Genomic DNA, 16,660 nt, shown 5'->3' with positions numbered 1-16,660 from the left:
GAATCAGACCTAACCCGGCCCGTTTCAAACGGACCGGTTCGGGACGGGTCACGGGTCCAATAACATTATTATTTTTTTTTTGGTTTTGGGCATACTGCAAGTGAGTGCTCGGGGAGAGATCGATGATGGTGGCGGACGAAGCTCGGACAATGAGTCCAACAAGATCCATGATTTTTGTTGTCGCTGATGAAGGAAAACTGAAAGAACACCAAGAAAAACAATACTTAGACTATTAAATCCCAAGATCCATGATTTTCCAGCAAATTATGCATGATTTTCCAAAGCTAAACTAAAATCAAAACCATGATTTTCCAACAAGTTATGCATAATTTGACACATCCTGACCCTGATATTCCCCGAATACCAAGATGGACACGTGCTGGCCGACAACCGAGGTGACGAAAGCCATTAATTGATACAAAAGCTAAGAATAAGAAATAAATAAGGGTTATGAATTTAAAATACAATGAATTAATAATTTAGGAACGTGTTCAAAGCAAACAACTAAACCTAATCACTATAAAGAATTAAGATAAAATTGAATAAATAAAGAAGTGGGTCCTACATCGAGAGGATTCAAAGATGTTGCTGCGGAAGTGTCTTGACGCCAGGATTAGGTGCCTTGATCCTAAGTCCTGAATGGGGGCGCAAAACAAAGGTGAGTGGACCAAGTTCATATATACAATAGTAATAAAACAGTTATCAAAGTACTAACCCCCACAGTTTATATAATGAAAACTAATAACATAATAAGTGATGGATTTAATAAAAATCCTAGCATGCCAAAAATATCTCAAAAGTCATATCGCGGAACAACTTCACGGAAATCAAAACAGTAAACGTATCATAAATTGTCTCGTAAGCGCGGTGTGCTGCTAGAAAGATTACTGAATAAATATAACTCCCGGCCCAATGCCTGCTCCGTGGTCTCTGCGCCCGTAGCCAGAGATTACCAATTCCCGGCCCAATACCTGCTCCATGTCCTTCAGCCCGTAGCTCGGGATTGTTTCTCCCGGCCTAAATGCCAACACCAGATCCTCGCCCCAGGCGGCATAGTGTCTTCTAGGTACGCACAAATAGTTACGCCTCTAAAAAATAACCACTTCGTAATATAAAGTCATCCATCGTCTATACTATAAAGAGGGGTTTCGAAAACATGTTCTAGCATCCTATCGTCATCCATCAGATAGTCTACCAGTTCATGGTTTTTATAGAAAATACGATATTCCAAAATATAGCTCAATATAGGCCAACAGTTAATTCCTCACCAAAAACACGAGACGAAAATCATAGTCAATAAACATGCTTAACATAAAATCAAAACATAAACTCGTAAGGCATGCTATTCATTTATGAAATTGAACTATAAAATCATGTAATTTTAGAAGGGGTCCATTCACAGTACTTCACCGTCGAAAAGTCACACAGCTAGCGAAGACAGAAACGCCACTATAATTGCCCCTAAGCACATAAAGAGTCCAATAAATAAAACTATATAATAGAAATTGAATTTGGGAAAACAGACGTAAAAAACGGATTTAGGACATCGAATTACCCTAAGAAGGGTCCTGGACGAAAACCCGAAAAGTCAACCCTAAAGTCAACATTGACCAGGGGTCAACGGTCAAACTAGGTCAAATGGGTTTTAGGCTTGAATCTGGATAAGGGTTAGGTTAAATAGGATTAGGATTTATTGGGTTTTAGAATCCTAGGGTTTTTGGGTTAAAAGGGTTTAGGGTGAAGAAATGTGGTTTAGGCTTAAGCCCAAACACACACACACACACACACACCACATACGCACACACACATGCACGACATGCACATGCATGCATGACATGCATATACACACACGCACGCACACACGCTAAACACACACACACACACACACGAGCTGCACATACATACACGCCCACATGTAACACACACACGCACAAGGCACGGCCCGCAGGCCTAGCTACCAAAAAACTGGGCTTTAAGCTCCAATCAAAAGGAAAAGGCCCTAAGGCCTATTGGGTCAACAAAATAAAATAAATAAAAAAACAAAAAGGATGCAGGTTAGGGTTTTGGGCCGAGACACAATGGGCTTAAGGCCCGTGGGTTAAGGAAACGGCCTAAAAGGCTTGGTATCGTCAGAAATAATGGAGGAAAACACCGGAGCCTTCCCAGCTCCGGCCGACTGCGAACCATGACCCTAGACTCCGTTCTAGGTATCAAATTGAAGAGTGAGATGAGGGGAAGAGATTTATACCTTCCATTACCCGTGAAACGGCCAGAGGTGAACAGAAAGCTCATCGACACCCATGGTTTCGCTAGAAATGGGTTTAGTACAGCCGAGCCGATTTCGTGCTAAAACCTTGGCAAACAGAATGGAATCACTTCAATAGTCACTTCCAATCATTAACCCACTAAGGATATAAGGAAATACGAGGCTTACCTAACCGGAAAACAAAGAACTCTCGCTGGAGAGTTTTCTGGATTCGTCGACCTCATAGAGACAAGAGGGAGAGAGAGAGAGAACAAGATTTGGATGGTGATGATGGTGACGCCGTTGACATCGGAGAAGGTGGTGTGGTGATGGGTATGTGAGTGCGTGAGTGTGGATGTGTGCTCATGGGAGGACGAAAAAGAGAGAGATGAAGGAGAGAGAGCTCGGGTGAGAAGAAGAGGGTGACCGGGAAGTTTACAAAGAAAAACAAGGTGGGCCCCACGGGCTCACCACTTAAGGCTTTAAAACAATTTTTAAATAAAATGGGGTTGGGGTGTTTCATAATTCACCTTACCAGTCCAACAATAACCATGATTTTCCAAAGCTAAACTAAAATCAAAACCAAAACCAATTAAATCTAGAAAATTTAGAAATTATATCCCTAAATTCAGTAACTTAGAAATTTCAAAAATCCTAAATCCCTGAACTCAGAAACTCAAATAATTCAAGTTGAGTCCAAAAATCCACCATCGCCGAAAAGCACGTCTCTTACTCCATCTTCGTCAATCTGGAGCCCACCATCTTCGACGAGGTTCGCTATCGTCCATCTTTGATCTTTGTTATCCCTCAAGTGCCTCGGAGCATCCTTGATTTGGAGCCTCGTGTCATCGTCTTCGACGCCATCTTCGACAGTCGAAGTTGGGAGATAGAGACATCGAGTTGGGATTGGGAGAGATGAGCGAGAGAGATGGGGACAAAGGATTGGGATTTGGGAATTTGGGAGAAATGAGCTTGATTGGTCTGAGATTGAGATTTGGCAAGAGAGAGAGAGAGAGAGAGAGAGAGTTGTGAGTTGTGAATGTGATAGGGTAGGGATTTGGAATCAACGGTGTTGATTCAAGGGATATTAAATCAAAGGTGTAAACGGTCAAGGTCGGGGGCCTGTATTCTCAAAATTTCAGACCCCCCCCCCCCCGTTTTCTATTTAGAATTTTGGACCCGTCCCAAACCTTGATTACCCGCCCCGACCCACGGTTCCTATACCCGTTTGCCCACCCCTAATTCGTACTGATCCAAGAAAGGGACCACTGAAAAGGTTAGATCTGGCAACAAAGTCTCAGTATTGTTTCTTAATACAAACACCAACGCCCCAGTTTCCGTGCACCGTCCAGTAATGCAAATAACAATATGCTTCTAAGAACAACACCGAAAGGGGTACTTCCTATGGTGTTTCCAGAAGTTTACACTCTTTCTAAAGCGGATTGATATATATATATATATAGTTGTACAGCTGGCAGACAATGACACCAATTCCCTTTGGCCAACCCCGCTACATAATTCCCTTCAAGTGCTGCACTCTCTCCCAAACCCCCCAGCAACCTTGGAACGTTCATGCTATTTCTCACCGTAGTTGGAATAAGCATGTTTTTTGGGTCGTTTTACCTGAAGTATTTTTCCAGCTTAACAATCATGCTAAGATTTCGAAAGGTCAATCTAGTATTGCTGATAAGCATCATGCTTTATTTTTAGTTTCTCCCAATTAGTTGATGAAATTTGGTTACGTTCTTTCTGCATTAGAAGACCATATAAAGAAACTACACTAAATCAGAAGTACCAAAAAATTAAAACCCACAAATTGCAGAAGCAAGCATTGCAAAGGTCGAGAAGGAGTAGTCGGATGTTTGAAGACTGTATACGAACAGCAGAGTTAGATACAAGGTTCTTGTGTAATCCTGTTCCCTATTGTAGAACGACGAATGCTAAAAAGAATTAAGAACAATAACTTCTCCACTTCCTCTCCTAATTTCAGAAATGACCCTCACCTTTGCGGGGGTGAAAGCTAATATGATACAAGTATTTTGCTTTGCTTTTTTTCTTAACATACGTGCTTCCTGCTTGTTTTGGTTCGTTGGTGAACTGGAGGAACTCTGTAATATGCTGGCATTGTTGCAGGAAAGAACATCTGTCTAACTCCTTCGGCTTTAATAATCGGGAATATGATTCCTGATGCACTCTGGAAATTGAAAACCAAAAGATTAGTTAGCAATTCATGTTTGTGTAACAAGCTTGATGATGAGACAGTACTGGGAAAATAAGTAACTTACCAAGATCAATCTAGCCCCCAACCACATACGTTTCGGTGTCGGGAATGGAATCATTAAGCGGCCGACTCCATAGACAGCCACAGCAAAGAAATGGAGAAACAGGTTGATCTGACGAGGAGATATTGGTCCATTTGAACAGATGCCGGAGAGTAGAGATATTGGTCCATTTGAACAGATGCCTCCAAGGCTCAAATAGTCAAAACATGCTTCCCGCATTTCTTGTCTTGCGGGGTCAGGCGATGCACAGAACACCTTGTAAAGGGCACCGGCTAATGTGTTTATGGTAGAAGACACAGGCTGCAATGAACATTAACCAATGTCGTCAAACACATTTTCACATGCACGATAATTATATATATTACGTGTTATATTGTCAGATCGAACAACATAACATGTCAAACTGTCTTATAAGTGAAAATTTTCTTTTACATGTCGAGAATGTTAAAACATACCTTGCGGAGTGTGTAGAATGATTCGAGATAATCACACAAGGCAGGTGCATCGTTGAAATCACTTAGTGGTCTCAGAAGATCCCTGAGAAGAACAATGTCAGAAAGAGCAACAGTCATTCCTCCTCCGGTTAAAGGATGTCTCATGTTGAAAGCTGTTAGGAATGTCGGTACTACAAGATAGAGAATGCACAAGGTAAAGTAGAAAATGGACGCCAAGAATTTATGTGGTTCGGCAATTTATGCCTACGTCCACCAAACAAGGAATCTTCACTATATGAAAAAAAAAAGATGAATACAACAAGAGTAGTCTTACCAAGCCAAAGACAAGGCTTGATGGATACAAGAAAGTATAACACACACTTTCTATCACTCTAAACTTCACTCACACAATGTGTAGTGGAACACTCTCACTCTCACTCTTGGAGTGGAACTCTAGCTTTGGACTTGATCCTTTGCTACTCACTCTTTGTTCTCTATTGGTTACATCACACCCATATTTATAGGTGAGGGCTTGGCATTCTACTAGTTTCTAGTTCCTTCTTCAAACCTCTAGTATAGAAAAATCTAGACTAGCCACATACTTGTAGCTTCTAGATCTTTCCATTTGCAACCAAGGAAGCTAGTACTCTCTAGCTTCTTCCATCAACTTAATAACATGCTAGAATTGTCTAGCAAGCTCCAGCCTCATCTCTTGCTTACTAGAATAATCTAGAACATTGATCATGGGCTGGACCATATACCAACAATCTCCCCCTCCAGTCCATGAGGGAGGAATTCCGATCATGACTCCAAGTTACCTGGAGTTCATCCCAGCAGCTTTAATGCAGAATTCCAACTTTGATTTTGTGACTACCTTTGTCAACATGTCTGAAGAATTATTATCGGTATGAATCTTCTTCAGCTGCAGCAACTTGTTCTCGATAGCGTCTCTAATCCAGTGATAACGAATATCAATGTGCTTAGTGCGTGAATGATATGTAGTGTTCTTGCTCAAGTCCAGAGCACTCTGACTATCACAATAAATGCCATAATCACTTTGCTTCAAACCCAACTCTTGGAGAAACTGCTTCAGCCACAACAACTCCTTGCATGCTTCTGTAGCGGCTATGTATTCAGCCTCGGTTGTGGACAAAGCAACACACTTTTGCAACTTGGATTGCCAAGACACGGCTCCCCCGGCAAAAGTGAACAAGTACCCAGATGTAGATTTTCTACCATCCAGGTCACCTCCCATGTCAGCATCTGTAAATCCTTCCAAGATTGGTTTGGAACCGCCAAAGCACAAGCACATCTTAGAAGTCCCCTTCAAATATCTGAGAATCCACTTAACGGCTTCCCAGTGGTCCTTCCCTGGATTAGAGAGAAACCTGCTCACCACACCTACTGCATGAGCAATATCTGGTCGTGTGCACACCATTGCATACATGATACTTCCTACTGCTGAAGAGTAGGGAACAACTACCATTTTCTCCTTTTCTTCATATGTTTTTGGACACGACTCTTTGCTCAACTTGATATGATTGGCTAAAGGTGAGCTTACCGGTTTGGCTGCTTTCATGTTGAACCTTTCAAGCACCCGTTCAACATACTTTTCTTGTGACAGCCACAACTTCTTGGATTTTCTGTCACGAATTATCTCCATGCCCAAAATCTGCTTGGCTGGCCCTAAGTCCTTCATGTCAAAGGACTTAGATAACTCTTCTTTGAGCTTTTTAATCATAGAAGCATCTTGTCCGACAATCAACATGTCATCAACATAAAGCAATAAGATGATGAATGTACCTCCAGAAAATTGTTTGATATAGACACAAGAGTCAGCATGAGTTCTCTTGTACCCATTACTCACCATGAATGAGTTGAACTTCTTATTCCACTGTCTCAGAGCCTGCTTAAGACCATATAAGCTTTTCTTGAGCTTGCACACCAAATTTTCTTTACCTTTGACTTCAAAGCCTTTGGGTTGCTCCATGTATATCTCCTCTTCTAAATTGCCGTGGAGAAATGCAGTTTTAACATCTAACTGCTCGAGCTCAAGATCCATACTTGCTGCCATACCAAGGATAACTCGAATGGAAGTCATCTTCACCACCGGTGAGAAAATCTCATCGAAGTCAACTCCTTTCTTTTGACCAAAACCTTTGACAACCAAACGAGCCTTGTACCTTGTCATGTTGTCGTCTCTTTTCAATTTGAACACCCACTTGTTTTTCAATGCTTTCCTGCCCTTTGGAAGCTCCACCAGCTCATAGGTATCATTCTTTGATAAGGAATCCATCTCCGACTCCATTGCCTTCATCCATTTGTCACTGTCGTTATGAGCTCTGGCCTCCTCATATGTTTCAGGCTCTCCATAATTAGTCAACATGATATACTCTGATGAAGAATACTTGGTAGACGGTCTTCGACTTCTGATGGATCTTCTGACCTGATCTTCATTCTCTTGTAGGGCTGGAGGCTCCCCCTGATTGGATTCTCCTTGAATCTGCTCTTCTTGACTAGGCTCCACCTGATCAGCAATCTCATGGTCTGGCACATCTTGATCAGGCTCCCCATGATCAGCATTATCTGGTTCTGCAGGCACTTCATTGGCAGCTGCTTCAGGGATGTCATCGTGACTTTCTTCATCTGAAGCTAATGGATCAACTCCTCTGTCTGCGCCATCTGGTTGTGCTTCTTTATCCGAATCCTCAATTGTTTGATCTTCATAAAAGACCACGTCTCTACTTCGAATAAACTTCTTCTGGTATGGGTCCCATAATCTGTAACCAAAATCTTCATCGCCATAACCAAGAAAGATGCACGGTGTAGCTTTGTAGTCTAACTTCGATCTCTGCTCTTTGGGCACGTGCACAAAAGCTTTACAGCCAAACACTTTCAGATGAGAGTAAGACACATCATTACCAGCCCATACTCTCTCTGGAACATCAAGACCTAATGGTACTGATGGAGATCGGTTAATCAAATAGCAGGCTGTCCTTACAGCTTCACCCCAGAACTGCTTAGATAACTTTGCAGTCCTCAGCATACACCTGACTTTCTCCATGATGGTTCGGTTCATTCTTTCAGCAACACCATTATGTTGTGGAGTTCCAGGAACTGTCTTCTCATGACGTATGCCATGTTTCACACAATACTCTCTAAACTGGTGAGATGTGTACTCGCCGCCGTTGTCGCTACGAAGGCACTTAAGAGGTTTCCCAATTTCCCTCTCCACCATGGCATGGAACTCCTGGAATGTCTGAAACACCTGGTCTTTGGATTTCAACAAATACACCCAAACCTTTCGTGAAGCATCATCAATATATGTAACAAAATATTTATTTCTTCCGAGTGACTCGACTTCCATGGGACCACACACATCTGAATAAACAAGATCTAACAAATTTCCTTTCCTTGTAGATGGAATCGAAAAACTAATTCTTCTTTGTTTTCCTAATAAACAGTGCTCACAAGAGTTTAACGACGTACCTTTGGCAAAGGGAATGTGAGACTTCTTTGCCAAAACCTGTAGGCCTTTCTCGCTCATGTGACCTAGCCTCTTATGCCACAAGTCTAGAGATGAGTCCTCCACAACATTCAACTCACCTTTCAAAACCTTGGCATTTGACCGGTACAACGTACAACAAAGTCGTGCTCTTGCTACCACCATTAAGCCTTTAGTAAGCTTCAATTTTCCTTCGCCAATATGGTGATAATATCCTTGTCGATCAAGGGTACCAATGGATATCAGATTGAGACGTATATCAGGAATATGTCTCACATCTTTCAACATCAATTGGCAGCCGAGATTAGTTCTTAGACATATATCACCAATTCCAAGAATTTTGGAATAGCTTTCATTCCCCATCTTCACTATGCCAAAGTCACCTTCTTTGTATGTACTGAAGAACTCCCGTTTGGACGTAGCATGGAAGGAAGCTCCATTGTCAAAGATCCATTCAATGTCTCTGTCAGAGTTGCCCATATGCAGACATTCACCAACAGACAATATTTCTGGTACATCACCACATATGACAGCAGTGGTATTGCCAGTATCATCTTTCTTCTGATTGTTTCCTTCCCTTTGCTCTCTCTTCCAAACTCGACAATTTTTCTTCATATGGCCTTCTTTGCCACAATGGTGGCATGCACCCCTGAACCTTGACTTGGATCGGCTAGGACTCCTGCCATGACCTCTAGGTCCTCTACTCTTGCTTCTTCCGCGGTTCTCTGTGACAAATACTTGGCTGCTATCTGTGCCAGAAGTCTTTCTCCTTGTTTCTTCATTGAGCATGCTATTTTTAACATTATCAAGGGTAAGAACACCATTAGAAGCAGAGTTACTTATACTCACCACAAAGGTCTCCCAACTGTCTGGCAAGGATCCAAGTAACAAGAGCGCTTGTAGCTCGTCCTCGATCGTCATTTTCATAGTAGCCAACTGGTTGATGATATTCTGGAAATTGTTCAAGTGTTCTGCTACACTTAAACCATCCTTGTACTTCACATTGATGAGCTCTTTGATCAAGAAGGCTTTCTTAGCTGGAGTTTTCTTCTCGAACAAGGACTCAAGCTTTGTCCAAAACTCGCGAGCATTGGTTTCATTAGACACATGGTGAAAAACACTATCGTCCACCCATTGTCTAATTGTGCCAATAGCCTTGCGATTCATCTTCTTCCACTCGGCATCGGACATGCTCTCTGGCTTAGCGGCATCTCCTTCAATTGGCTCATGCAGATCCTTGCAATAGAGAATGTCCTCCATCCTTGGCTTCCATGTTACCCAATTGGAGTTGGTGAGTTTGATCATAGTGCCACTTCCTTCCATCTCGCAGTACGAGCCAACCGGGCTCTGATACCACTTGTTAGGAATGTCGGTACTACAAGATAGAGAATGCACAAGGTAAAGTAGAAAATGGACGCCAAGAATTTATGTGGTTCGGCAATTTATGCCTACGTCCACCAAACAAGGAATCTTCACTATATGAAAAAAAAAAAAGATGAATACAACAAGAGTAGTCTTACCAAGCCAAAGACAAGGCTTGATGGATACAAGAAAGTATAACACACACTTTCTATCACTCTAAACTTCACTCACACAATGTGTAGTGGAACACTCTCACTCTCACTCTTGGAGTGGAACTCTAGCTTTGGACTTGATCCTTTGCTACTCACTCTTTGTTCTCTATTGGTTACATCACACCCATATTTATAGGTGAGGGCTTGGCATTCTACTAGTTTCTAGTTCCTTCTTCAAACCTCTAGTATAGAAAAATCTAGACTAGCCACATACTTGTAGCTTCTAGATCTTTCCATTTGCAACCAAGGAAGCTAGTACTCTCTAGCTTCTTCCATCAACTTAATAACATGCTAGAATTGTCTAGCAAGCTCCAGCCTCATCTCTTGCTTACTAGAATAATCTAGAACATTGATCATGGGCTGGACCATATACCAACAAAAGCATCCCCCAGTAAAATTGCACCAGGAGTGGGCTGTGGAGCAGCCGGCATGCTTTTGTTTTGCATTGTTCTGATGATTCCTTTATCAACCGCTGCTAGAAAAGCCTTTAAGAGCTGATGGGGAACCTGAGACAGCACATTCCTCATATTAGTCCCTTTCCATCGAAATGACATGAAATTGAAACTTACAAAAGTCAAGCAAAGTAATAGATACCTGAGGAGCCACGACAGTTTTCAAATACCAAGCCATTTCGCCGTTAGCTACTGAAGGTACTTTTGTGCCAGGAACATCTACCAAACAACGAACCTCGGTTCTACTGATAGGATAAAACAGGATGGGTGAAGGGTCTCCCAGAATCACATGTCCATGATTTGCATGAGGAAGCTCACAGTTCTCCAAGATCAATCCGACGAAGCAGGACGGATTTTCAATCTACAGTATATAGACAAGTTAGTTTTGTTGGTCTCATGAAAGTGCAAACACTTCCATGCTAAAATATAAACGAAATGCTCGAGTTTCTAAAGATGCAATAAATTACATTTGGAGTAGAAATAGAGCGACGCAGATTTGAAAAGCATCCATCGCACACTATTGTTAGCGGAGCATATGTTCTCATCTCCTCTCCAGCCTTGTTCTTGTACATCACTCCTTTGACGGTGCCCTTTTCTTCGAGTAGTGTTGTCACTGTTCCTTGTACCAATTTCACACTGTAGAGGAAAAAAAATGGAGGAGACATGAGTACCGGTACAAATGAAATTACATCGAACAAGATTATCTTCTTATCATATTCCAAAGGAGAATTGAATTTACGTACTTTGGAAGAGTTGTAGCCCTTTCGCGCATCCTTTGGATGAAACGCCCGTTGTGGAAACTTCTCCCAGCGATATCTGAACTGTATGTTTCCAAGGGATAAGACAGTTTCGTGTCATTGCCATTTTTGTAAAGAGCATAACCAAACACTTTCTGAGCATCAATGGACTCATTAGCACAATCTTCAAGACCTAATTCAATCAACTTGAGATAGCCTCCAGGCTGCAATAGTTCACCAACAATTCTATCTGGCTCGTTGAGGTCCCTTTCGATCACATGTACACGCCGTCCTTCCTATATTTATTTAACAAGAAGCAAAACTCATGGTTATTTACTCAGTCTAGTCATAACTAACGATTGCAACCGTCCGCACCGGAAACAGCCAAAGTTTTTCAGTGTGGACAAGATTAATATTGTTTGGACTGCACTATTGGAATTAGCTCCCAACATAGGCAAATCAAATAGAAGAGAACAAAGAAATTAGTTATATTAAAATTCTGATTAGTTTATTATTCTCTTCAGCTAATGTTAGTGATTAAAAGCACATATTGAAAATATGGAAAACAAGTATATAATAAGTGTTCATCCAAGTATTTAACAAGTTTCCTATATTTTATTGGAAAAATAAAGGAAGTTTTAACAAAACACTCCTGGTACTGTTCATTTTTAACGAAAAACCACATTTTTACCCTTAACTGGTACTATTCACTATACCTTTAAAAAAGAATTTTGGTTAGTTTTCCTAAAAATAAAATGTAAAATGAAAGTTATCTATTTTCTGTCTAAGTGAGAGTCGCAACCCAAACGAGTTCCTAGACAGGTCTAGACACCCTTTCTTAATTTTCAAACGCCTAGGAATTAATCTGGTGTTGGGTCCTGCCTAGGTAGTGCTAGGCGGAAATTTTTGGAACGATGTTTCTATTGAACATTCATTAATTCATTAATTCATCTTGTTTTTAGTCAAAAATAAAAATAATTAACTAGAATACTTTGGAACTTGACTATAAACTGATGATGAAGATAAAGAGAAAGATATAATGATCACCTTGCCAAGAGTGTAAGCAAGAGCAGCACCAGCAACTCCAGCACCGACAATGACAACGTCAGTACTTTTCTCAATCTCGGGCGCAAGAAAAACACCGGTTGCCGACACGTTTGCGACATCGTCCTTCTTCTTTTCGCTGAAAGTGTTGTTTATGATGACGAAGAAAACAGAACTCAACAGAGAAACCAAGACACCAGCAAGAACGTACTCATAAACCATACTTGATTAATATTTTTCTTTAATTTCTTTTTGCTGTGATTTGTAATCTGTGAAAGTGCTGGATGCTTATGATTGTTATGAACAGCAATGGAGACTGAATGCGCTTATATAGAGAGAGTTAATTTTGTTGTTGGGCAAAGGATGAAGCTTCTGCTTAGGCGCCTACCATGACTGCTTTGCTGATAGGTATGTGGGAATAAGTTATCAGAAATAATTAAATGTAGGAAATAAAACAGGTTTTTTATTTTATTTTTATAAGCATATATAAAAAAAAGGTTCACGCATGATTAAATAAGCAGTCATACTTTTGTTTTTTATATTTGTACGTATAATATTCGATTAAATATGGAGAGTGGAGACATTAGAAATGAGAGCAGCGGGGAAGTTCGGTCAAGGTATAAGTGGAGGACCGTGGACTGTGGACTGTGGAGCAATACTTTGTGAAAGTACTCGCTAATAAAATATTTATCAAGACATTTTGTTTATCTTTTATCTGTGGAGTTTGTTGGAGTCAATTTATCATTTATTTGTGAAATTTGTCGGAGTCAATTTGTCACAAGCTCAATGGAATGAATTGGACAACTTGCAACTAAGGGATGAAATTTAATTTAGGGCAGATTACTCATCAGTAATAGAGAATTAAGAATCGGATAATCTAGTGGAAATATGGAGGAACAATAAACTAATTAGGCCGAGAGTCAGAAACCATTAACAAAATGATTTAACACCTAGTGAGGGAGTGAAATTTAAACATTATTTCAATCCTATGTCACACCAGTAGTTTAGGAAATTAAATAAAGACACGAGTACACAAAAATTTGTGGCAAACCATATTTTACACTTTTTAAGTTCAGTGTAATTTTCAAATTGGGCCATTAAGTTTTAACTTTTTGACATTACACCTTGAAGTTTTAAAACTATATTAGTTATGTCATTTGTATAACGAATTATTTGAATCCCTTATTAAGTTGATGACACGGTGAGTGTCGAGCTCATAATTGGATGGACATATATGTAACATCCCACATCGCCCAAGGAGTGGATCCTCTAAGCCTTATATGTATTTTCTCATCTCTACCTAGCACGAGGCATTTTGGGAGTTCACTAGTTTCTGGTTCCATATGAACTCCGAAATTAAGCGAGAAAGGGGTCAGAGCATTCCCAGGATGGGTAACCCACTGAGAAGTTCTGCTCGCGTGAGTTTCCAGAAACAAAATCGTGAGGGCGTGGTCGGGGCCCAAATGGGACAATATTATGCTACGGCGGAGTCAAGCCCAGGTTGTGGTGGGGGCTCGGGCCGGGATGTGACAATGTAAGCCACATTTGTACCAAAATTCACTAAAAATCATCAATTTAATGTAGAATTAGATGTTTAGGTAGACAAAAGGTGTAAATTGATATAATTGCAAAAACTTAGGCTGTATTATGAGAAAATTGAAATCTCATGGCCAATTTTGAAAATCATTTCAAACTTTGAGGGTGCAAAATATAGTTAGCCTAAAATTTATTTAACGAGGTAAAACTTCTGCACGTGGGCAAACTTCTCAGCATATAGGCTGGAAAAATATCTACCAAGGAAAAATCAAGACATGGAGAATGTTCTTGGCAGTAAACAGAACCACTAAAAAACATAGTTCCATATCATTTACATTCTACAAGCAATACTCCTCGTGACCAAACCGTAAGTCAAAATTCCTTGCCGGCAGCCCCTTGCTCTGGCTTGGGACCAGTAGCAGCCTCCATCCTCATCTTTCTAGCATTCCTCGTTCCTGTTCTCAAGGATTGCATTATATCTGATTTCATTTTAGTATGTCCTTCAATAAGTGCCTCTTTGGTGAGGTTATCTGTGAGTTTCTCCTAGAAAGTAGTTTAATTTTGTTTTGGTGTGGTATTGCTTCTTTTGGGTCTACTTTATTGTAATTGGCATGTTTGTTGGTGGTGTTGATCACAAATTCATGTTGGTAAATGGTTTGAACACTAGTTGGTTCGTTGCAATTCATTTTCGGAGTCCGCGCTGCTCGTTTTCTTGTTAACATCCAAAGTTCATGCTTGCAACGAGCATCTTGGCATCAGCTCAAGAAAAGGAGAAAAGGGTTTTGGATTGCTTATGTGTTTTCTTGTTAACATGCAAGCAAAGATCATGCCCGTTTGACATCTGATTGATGAAAAATTGGTAGCCAAACTCCAATGTGCTTCTTTGTTCATAATCATTAATAAACTGCACAACAAGGGTTTGAATTTGATGTAGCTCTCAGGATATCTTGATATTGATTTTCTAGGTTTGTGAATAAGGCCAAAAACACACCCACATCCCAAAATCTAGCTGTTGGTATTCCTATCTCGTACCTCGTACCGAATTTGGATGCCATAGTGTTTTACTCGTGATGTGTTTATCGAATTTAAAGTTAGTAACTGGATATTCAATTTTGGAATTTTTAGTTTGAGTTTCTATGTTTAGCAGTTGAGAATTTATTGACTGTGTTTCCTCACGAACGATTTGTGCAGCGCTTGTTCTTGTTGATCATGTAGCAAAGATATGGCTACAGATTTGTGACAGGCCGAGTCTGTTGCATTCATGGAAAGTTGCACTGTATTAGAGCATAACCTCGGTGATGTTATGCGTCTCGAAGAGATACAGACTTGTATTCGCACTGATCCAAGAAACGGACCACTGAAAAGGTTAGATCTGGCAACAAAGTCTCATTATTTCGTATTACAAACAGCAGCGCCCCAGTTTTCGTGCACTGTCTAGTAATGCAAATAACAATATGCTTCTAAGAACAACAATACCAAAAGGGGTACTTTGTATTGATTTGGTACTGAGGTGCTTTTATAAAAAGTGGGTATAAAAAAAATACTGAGCTAAAAAAGGTGTTTGGTAAACACTTAAAAACAACTTATTTTTATAGTTTTGGGTGAAAAAAAAAGCTGAAAACATGAAGTAGCAAAAATGAGCTTATTTTCACGGTAAAGCAAAAACAGTTTTTTTTCAAAGCACAATAATACCAAACCAGTGTTTCCAGAAGTTTACACTCTTTCTAAAGCGGATTATTATATAGTTTTACAGCTCGCAGACAATGACACCAATTTTCCCTTTGGCCAACCTCGCTGTTACATAATTCCCTTCAAATGCTGCACTCTCTCCTAAACCCCAGCAACCTTGGAATGTTCATGCTAATTCTCACCCTAGTTGGAAAAAGCATGTTTTGTGGGTCGTTTTACCTGAAGTATTTTTCCAGCTTAACAATCATGCTAAGATTTCAAAAGGTCAATCTTGTATTGCTGATATGTATCATGTTTTATTTTTAGTTCCTCCCAATTAGTTGATGAAATTTGGTCACGTTCTTTCTGCATTAGAAGACCATATAAAGAAACTAAAGGAGATTTTGAAACTGAAATATAGTACTCGAATTGTGTAAGCTCAGCTCGATGGATGAGTCAGTGTTCATTCATTCATATATAGAGAGTTACAATGGATCAGTTTGTTACACTACAAATATTTGAAAATGTATATAGAAGTATTTGAAAGTATTGATAATATCAGATAGGAGAGAGTTGTGTGGATGATGGACTGTGGCGCTTCAATGTTGGAGATGAAACCAAACTCTTCTGTTGTAGATTGCAGCGGGAAGAATCAGTTTGAATTGATGCTGACGTGGACTGATGTTTAGGGTTTTGTTGAATATCTGAAGTAGGCTTCTCACGCCCCCGCAAGCTGATAGGATGTTGACGAACTGGAAGCTTGGAAATGAGGTATTTGAAACGCAGAGATGATAAACCCTTGGTAAGAAAATCTACAAGCTGGTATGTGGTAGCAATATAACCAACCTCTATCTCTTTGCGAATGACTTTCTCCCGAATATAGTGATAAACCACCTCAACATGTTGCATTTTGGCTTGGTAAATAGGATTGGAAGCAACTGCGATTGCACTGATATTGTCACACCAGAGGCGAGGTGGTGCTAAGGGCAAATGTAAGTCATGGAAAATGTTACGAAACCATGACAGATGCGCAAAAGTGTAAGCAAGTTGACGATACTCAGCCTCTGAGCTTGATCTTGATACACCACGTTGCTTTTTTGAACTCCAGGAAATTAAATTATCCCCAAGGAATATACAGTGGCCTTCTATCGAACGACGGTCATCTGGATCACCGACATAGTCG

At 40.3% G+C, this 16,660-nt stretch overlaps 1 protein-coding gene and 1 long non-coding RNA gene across 2 annotated transcripts; both read right to left on the bottom strand.

Annotated features, from left to right (window-relative positions):
- Nucleotides 1-204: 204 nt before the first annotated feature.
- On the bottom strand, nucleotides 205-3,004 carry LOC139197888 (uncharacterized). Its single transcript, XR_011583266.1, has 2 exons — nucleotides 2,776-3,004; nucleotides 205-340 (listed from the first exon to the last, which is right to left on the bottom strand). It is a non-coding gene; the product is annotated as an uncharacterized lncRNA (long non-coding RNA).
- A 1,137-nt stretch (nucleotides 3,005-4,141) lies between these two features.
- Nucleotides 4,142-12,545, bottom strand: LOC103428431 (squalene monooxygenase SE1-like). The gene is made up of 8 exons (XM_029105161.2): nucleotides 12,277-12,545; nucleotides 11,236-11,525; nucleotides 10,960-11,128; nucleotides 10,635-10,853; nucleotides 10,414-10,546; nucleotides 4,983-5,134; nucleotides 4,531-4,827; nucleotides 4,142-4,439 (listed from the first exon to the last, which is right to left on the bottom strand). Exons 1-8 carry the CDS (start codon nucleotides 12,493-12,495, stop codon nucleotides 4,302-4,304), a joined length of 1,617 nt encoding a protein of 538 aa, XP_028960994.1. The 5' UTR covers nucleotides 12,496-12,545; the 3' UTR covers nucleotides 4,142-4,301.
- Between the last annotated feature and the right edge of the window lie 4,115 nt (nucleotides 12,546-16,660).

The sequence above is a fragment of the Malus domestica genome, chromosome 07 (assembly GCF_042453785.1).
Source record: "Malus domestica chromosome 07, GDT2T_hap1".
NCBI classification, from domain to species: Eukaryota; Viridiplantae; Streptophyta; class Magnoliopsida; order Rosales; family Rosaceae; genus Malus; species Malus domestica.
Note: the sequence above shows the minus strand (reverse complement) of the source record. Positions and strands in the feature narration are given on the sequence as shown.

Coding starts and splice junctions, on each gene's coding strand:
- LOC103428431 (XM_029105161.2), bottom strand. CDS start 12,495: ATGGTTTATGAGTACGTTCTTGCTGGTGTCTTGGTTTCTCTGTTGAGT. Junction 10,854..10,959: donor GCTCTATTTCTACTCCAAAT/GTAATTTATTGC, acceptor TATATACTGTAG/ATTGAAAATCCGTCCTGCTT. Junction 5,135..10,413: donor ACTGGGGGATGCTTTTGTTG/GTATATGGTCCA, acceptor CATTCCTAACAG/CTTTCAACATGAGACATCCT.